Source organism: Akebia trifoliata, chromosome 12 (genome assembly GCF_017979445.1).
Source record: "Akebia trifoliata isolate Shusen 1 chromosome 12, ASM1797944v1, whole genome shotgun sequence".
Lineage (NCBI taxonomy): Eukaryota > Viridiplantae > Streptophyta > Magnoliopsida > Ranunculales > Lardizabalaceae > Akebia > Akebia trifoliata.
Genome location: NC_141386.1, coordinates 27,185,177 through 27,192,456, shown reverse-complemented (window position 1 = coordinate 27,192,456; position 7,280 = coordinate 27,185,177). Strand labels below are relative to the sequence as shown.

Here is a 7,280-nt window from a genome sequence, read left to right as displayed (position 1 = left end):
TTTGGTGATCACTTTGCAACACATAGCACCGAGTCTAGGGACTTTTTTGGGATTGAAAACAGTGTTGTAGATCTCCACACACGCATCTATGGTCTTAAGAGATGACCAGCATTGTTGGAGCTCTTATTCTACTACTACAATCGGAAAAAAAATTCAGGGATTTCCCCATTTTTAGGTGCTACAAGAGCTTGCCCAGGGTAGATTGAAAACGGTATACAAGCGATAACGATGAACATCGTCATCAAAGATTTAACATGTGGTGTTTTAGCCATGATTATTATAAGTAAATTAGACATCCTTCTAAAACTACAAGAAATTGTTGTAGTAAGAGAGGATTATAACTGAAGGTAAAAGGTGCTGGTTTAAAGTGGTTCAGCTTTCACTTTTGTTGAATGTTTTCTAATGCATGGAAGAGGTTGGTAGAGTCAATGATAATAATCTCATTAAGAAGTGCTAGTTCTTATTCATTTGATTTTAAGTATAACTAAACCTTGTAGAAGTTACAATAGTACTAATTATTTAATTAATTTTCAAACATGGTTTCAAATCTCGTTCGAGATTGATGAGATATCTCATACGAGTCATCTCGGTATTGTTAATGGACATTATGGATTTTCAATGTGAATTATGTTGCACAGTGTCTCCTTTAACAACAAGATAATTCGGATTTCTTTAGGCTACTCGATTGGGTATATATTGTATTTTCAAGTAGGATTTTTTTATATTTTTGTCCTGTGAGGTTCCTTTCGAAAGAGGACAGAGAGTCTGTAATCTTTATCATTGATAGTGATTTTTTTTTCTCCCTCTCCTTAGTGAATGTAGGCAATTGACCTCATATCACACTTTTAAGAATTTCATAGATGATTTTCATCGAGATACAAGTGCAAAGAATCTATGGTTTTGTGGCCACCTCTAGGTTAGAAAAGTGTGAAATGAGATCAATCTTCAGGTCACTCCAGTATTATTAAAAAAAATCATTGACTTCTGGTTAAGGGGTAAATCTGATCTTTCATTTTACAAGGGGGTAAATCTAATATCACCAATATCACAGGGGTATTACTAAAATTAATTATGATGATTCACACTGTGCACGATGAGTCGTCCCGAGTCATCTCGTTCTCGAACGAGTTTTTAAAACAAAAGCCATCTCCATCTCTGTGAATCTGTCACCACTCACCATTCAAAACCTAAAGAAAATGCTGAGGAGAAAACCTAGCAAGATCGAAGTTAGGATCGAAGACAAAGAAGAACTCGAAGAAGCTCGCAAGCGATCCAACACCACCACTACCACTACTACTAACACTGCCACCACTAGCGCCGCTTCTCTCCTCCACCACTTAGACCGCAACAAAGACCCTTCCAACAAACCCCAACGCATCGGTCTTTCTTCTTAAAACCCTAACCCTAACCCCTAAAACCCAAAATCAGATATGGAAGTTGAGGTCAAGCTCAATCTCCCAGACTCCGCTTCTCACCAAAAGCTCTTCGAACTTCTCTCGCCCTTCCATCTCAAAACCCATCTCCAACAAAACATCTTCTTCGATGGCGCCTCTGCTGAACTCTCATCGAAGCGTGCCGTCCTTCGATTTCGCTTCTATGACAATGATTCCCGCTGCGTCGTCTCTCTCAAAGCGAAAGCTGTCCTCATCAATGGGATCAGCCGGGTTGAAGAAGACGAAGAGGATTTCGATCCATTAATCGGTCGTCATTGTGTCACTGATCCGTCGCGACTTCAATCGATTGATTCTTCGAGGATCTTGAAGAGGGTTAGAGAGGAATTTAGCATTGGAGATAAGGGTTTTGTGTGTTTGGGTGGATTTAGGAATGTTCGAGCAGTTTATGATTGGAAAGGTTTGACATTGGAGTTGGATGAAACGCAGTATGATTTCGGTACTAGTTATGAGATCGAGTGCGAGAGTTCAGATCCAGAGGGAGCCAAGAAGTTGATTGAGGAGTTTCTGAAGGAGAATGGGATTGATTATTCGGATTCCGAGGTTTCCAAGTTTGCTGTTTTTCGATCCGGGAAGCTTCCATAATTCATTGTGAGTCAACAATCCATTTGTTTGATTTGGTTGCTGGAATTTGGTGCTTTTAATGTTAAATCTACTTCTTGATGCAATATCTGTGGTATTTTATATAGTTCTAGTAATATATTTGATATTGTTTTTTTTTTTTTTTTGTTGTCAAATTTGAGATTTTTCTCTCCTTCGTCGGTGGGTCTAGAATTTTTGTTTGGATGAATGTAAGATATAATATCAGAAAAGAAGAACAGATGTCGTGAAGGAAACTGGAAAATTAAAAGAGAGAAAAATGAACAAGGTTACAACTGGCAAACAAAACCCCAAAACTATGATCTCTCACTACAAATTAGCTCACAATTAAAAAGAATTCTCAAAGATTACACTCTTAAAATCTTCAAAGTGCTTGATTAACAATGACCTTAAGAAAGTAATGCTCATTCCTATCAAAGTTGCGACCATTTCATTCCATCTAACAAATAGGAATGGGAACTAGTGACTAAAGGAATGAAGAAAAAGTAGTAGAATACTAGGATTGGAAGCTGAATACGTGAACATCGGAAAGATCTATTATATGTGGAAATGAGAGGTAAAATGAGACCAAATGATGTGGGCAAAGTTGTAGTTGATCAGGATATAATTCACCAAAATACTATTAGCTTTACAATAGAGAAAAAGTGGATTAACATAATTCTTTGAGAAATGGCCTAAACAAACCTCCTTGGAAGGAACCCGACGACCCCAAATCACTGACACAACAAAATCAGAAGAGTTGGAAGGTGTTCTCAATCCACCCGACATTCTTCCCTGAGATGAGAGATGAGAATGGAAAACAAGCTGTTAGCTAAGTTAGCAATTAAGTTGACCTAATTGATATTTTAATCCTAAATTCGAGGTCCCAAAAATTTTAGTCTCCAGGCCAAACCATAAAATTATGTTATGGGATATTATTTTTTGAAGAAATTGAATAAAAATTTGTGAATCAATTTGTTTTTTTTAAAAAGCATTACGATACTAGGATCCTCCCATTATCGAACCTTGTTCCCTTACCTTCTTTGAAAGCTGTCTATCTCTTAAATTCAGGATGCACTTTCAAAATAATATTTCATATTTTATTGTTCTAGAATTGTTACTCTCTTTCTAGTATATTATTAGACATTAATTTTGAATATGTAGTAGAAATTTGGTTGCTCAAATGATCGAAGACAATTGAGTGTATAGTCGCCTTTTTTTATATGAGAATTGAGATCCTACGGTATTTCATTGCTCTTGTGAAAGGAATTGGGGGTCTAGGTCTACCCTTTTTTTCTTCCTTTTACATGTGGATTCAATGAACATAAAATGCAATCACCTTAATTGTGGTCATTGAGGGATATCGAACTTTATTGTCTTTCCTATGACTAAATTGATAATTCTTGTAAAGAATTATCAAGTGTTTGAGATCCTTGTTAGTAATTGATAATTCTTGTAAAGAACATAAGCAACACACTCTGCTATAAACACTCCTATGACTAAATTGAGCTGCAGACATCGCAAAAACTAGTTTTCATCTGAAGAGTGTTGTGTTATCCGCTTCCACTCCCAAGTGTCACGTGCTCACATATTGGGCCCCAGTTTGATATGTGACCTTCTTATATTCATTGTTTCACCTTCCCCATCAGATCGATCTTTTGGGGTAAATGGTTTATCCGCCTCTGCTCCCGGGTGTCACGTGCTCACTTATTGTGCCCCAAATCAACCCATGACCCTCTTATATACATAGTTGCACCTTACCCATCAAATTGGTCTTTTGGGGTAACTGGTTTGTCAACATCATATTGATTGAATTGCATGAATCTCTCCTCTTAAAACAAACAGATGTTATTTATTTCCCTTGCCTTTGGGGCTCATCATTGGATATTCTTTCTAGGTTTCTGAAACATGAATGAATTCTCTGGAACTAAACTAAGGTGTTGAATGGATCCTTTGCTTTCTCCTCTTGTAGGTTCTGTTACTTCTTCTACTCAATGATTAAAGACGACTTTCTTGGCAATGATGAGGTGACCGAGTGAGCGAATGAAGTAAACTCATTCTGTTACTGGCCATGCAGATGATAATTCCAGAGTTTGCATATTTTCCTTTAGTAATTGTTTTCTCTATTAGCTTCTATAACTGAGCAACAAAACCCTTTGTTTTACTTCAAATATTTTCAGGATAAAAAAAAAAAGTGATCAAAATTGATTTTGAAGTGAAAATGATGGTGTTGGGTTATGGGTTGAAGATTATTAATAATAAGAAAATTTTACAGATTCTGATGATTATGATGTTCTATTTGATGATTTGGTTGAAACCTTACAGCCTAATATTACGAGTGTTTGGCATTTCTATGCATATTATGTGAGATTGGGTGTAACTTTATAATTTACTCATATATATAGGGGAAGAAGCTCTAATATGAAAGCTATTGTGTGGATTTTCCATATTTTATCCACTTCAGATTTTTAATGTTTAGAAAGGATCCTGGTAATGAACTACTGCTGAATCGGACAGGGTTCGGGTTCATCACTAGTCCAGAAATTAACTGTTACTGACTACTGAGGTGCAGTGATATATTGCCTTCTCAGTCATATTTTCTTAAATTCTAATTCTAATTTGGGACTGTCCAAAAGCAGCTGTGGGCCGGATCAGATGCAAAATTCAATCTGACCTAAAATTAAATAATAATAATAACTCAAATCCACTCAACTGACGTGGAATGTGCACAGAACCTACCTTTGAAATTCCTCGAGATAATGGTTCATGCCCATTCCACAATTTACATCTTTTCACACATTGCTGATGTGGATGTGTGTATGAACCTTGTTTTCAATTTGATTAGGAATATGGCAAAAACTCGATTCATGAAAAATGTGAGTTCTATTCAATGTTGGATTGCAAAAATCCAATCTAAAATTTGGCCAAAAATTCAATAAATGAAAAATATGCGGCATATGCTTCATCTTTTATTATCCGTTTTATTTTGAAAATTTTTCCACATGATAGTATGTTAATAGTGATAGTGATGATGAAATTGGTGATGGTAATAATTATGGTGGTGATAATAAGGATCTCAAATAAATATAGAGGGCCGATAAAAGAGACATTTGTTATGTAAAAAAGTGGATTCATCCAAAATTTTGAAGTATGGCCGCTTTAAAATCAACTTGTGTTACATATCACAACTTACAAGTTTACACTTTGCAATATACAATAAGTTATAGTAGCAATTTTTTTTTTTTTCATCGAGTTTTATAAAAATTCGTAAAAATCATATTTTATTCTTTTTAAATTTTAAATCTGTGAATTATTCAGAATAGTTCAATAATCAGGAGAATAATATGTTCATTGAAAAAATGGAAATTTTCAAGAATTAAACGAGAGATTGCTAATAAGGGTATGGAACTGCATATGCTTTTCATTGAGATAAGAGTGAAAAGAATATACGGTTTTGTGTGCACCTCCACACCAGCAATATGCGAAACGATGTAAATTTTAGGAAAAATTACTTAAAGGATCCTGGTCGAGTGATTTTTTTCTAAATAGTCTGTAAGTTTTGAGTGGTTTTTGAATAATCCATTTAGTAAAACTTTTTTTTGCTTAAGAGTCCCTCATTATTGGTGAGCTCACCAATTTTTATTTATTGTGAAGGCCAACATTTTTATTGTTAAGTTTGACAATTTTTAAAAAAATGTCGAACTTGACAATAAAAAGTGGTGAACTCGACACGTTAAAATCCACCCATCTTCGTTTTTCGAGCTTTTTCAACTAAAATAAATGAAAAAATCAACTAAAATTTTGAGATAATGACTTATCTATAGATGATTTCAAACCAAAAAAACAATCCTTAAACGATTTTCATCCAAAAATAAATAAAAGAATTGAAAAAACCCTTCAAAATGATTTCTTCCTCTTTAAATCCTTTCTAACATAATAGAGTTTCCAAAATTTATTTGAGATGTTGAAAATCCAATTGTTTTGGATAAAAACGGTTAGAACATTCAATCGTGAGAAATGTGATGAATGAGGTTCATGATCGATTAGAAAAAGAAAGTTTACTAAATGGACTATTAAGAGAAGCCCACAAATTCAGGGATTAATTAGAAAGAAATAACTCCATCTGCACAAGGGTCCTTTAAGTCATTTTTCTTAAATTTTAATGTCACTCAAGCACGACTCAAGTAGTATTTTGAGAGAATGTGTCCAAGAATAACAGAAGACCTAACCTCTTGTGGCGCCCTCAATAATTTTCTGAATTTTTTATGCACCCCTCCGCGGTTTCATCATTATTAGAAATATTCCATGTGATTTTAAATTGATGCCATGTCCCCTTTTTCTTTCAATCTTTTAGAAATTCCCCTCCACTTTTTGTTCAATATTAGAGGTAACCTTGTGTGTTTTTTACTTGCTCCTTTGACCTAGGTTTTGTCTAAGAGACTAATGTGAAATAATTTAAATGGCCTTGTCTTTAACCTCTTACCAAAAGCCCTTTATTTTTCTCCGAAAAATTTTCATCATCAAACTGTTAACTTGTAGGGTAAACCAATGTTAACCTATTCAATCTCGTCACTAATCCATCATATTCTATGTCTTGTTCAAGATCCTTGATTTTTTTTAAATAAAAACCTGCCCATATTGTTCTTGAGATTTGAAGGTTGAAGGAGAGAGGATCTAAAGATTTTAATGAGTTTTTATTCTAGAAGTTTGGGATTTTCAAATAGTTAACCTTTTAAGGTAAACTTTTTGAGTCATGCTAGAATAACCTCAAGATTGTACCTCATATCGCACATCTTGGCTTGAAAGTGTGTAACCATAGAAGCTTTTTGACTCATATCTGAGGTACAATTTTGAGGTCACTTCAACATTATTCAAACTTTTTTTAATGTTTTAACGTTGTCCTCAATGTAAAATTCTTGATTGTTTTACCCGAAAATTCATGTTTTGAGAGAAAATCAAGAGACGTTAGTTAGGTCTCAGATGAGAAAACCTAAATCAAGGAGGATATCTCATTAGTTTGAAAACACAATGAAGTAATCTTAATCTTCACAAAAACGTGAGGGGCATATTTAAACCAACTTTTCCCCCTGAAAGTAAAAAAAGTGAATGAAGGTGAAATTTGTCAATTCTTTCACTTGAGATCATGACAATTGTAAACATATTTCTTTAATGGAAATGGTTTAGTGAAAAATGTTTTTTTTAGAAGAGCTTTTTGTTTATTGGGATTTTTAATGTTCTTCTCAATGGTAT

At 34.4% G+C, this 7,280-nt stretch overlaps 1 protein-coding gene across 1 annotated transcript; it reads left to right on the top strand.

Moving 5' to 3' along the window:
* Nucleotides 1-1,278: 1,278 nt before the first annotated feature.
* Nucleotides 1,279-4,336, top strand: LOC147389221 (triphosphate tunnel metalloenzyme 3-like). Its single transcript, XM_086419200.1, has 2 exons — nucleotides 1,279-2,042; nucleotides 4,003-4,336. The coding sequence occupies exon 1, from the start codon at nucleotides 1,431-1,433 to the stop codon at nucleotides 2,034-2,036; it is 606 nt and encodes a 201-aa protein (XP_086275326.1). The 5' UTR covers nucleotides 1,279-1,430; the 3' UTR covers nucleotides 2,037-2,042; nucleotides 4,003-4,336.
* Nucleotides 4,337-7,280: the final 2,944 nt, after the last annotated feature.

Excerpts from the sequence above, each read along its gene's own strand:
- LOC147389221 (XM_086419200.1), top strand. The coding sequence starts at position 1,431 with ATGGAAGTTGAGGTCAAGCTCAATCTCCCAGACTCCGCTTCTCACCAA.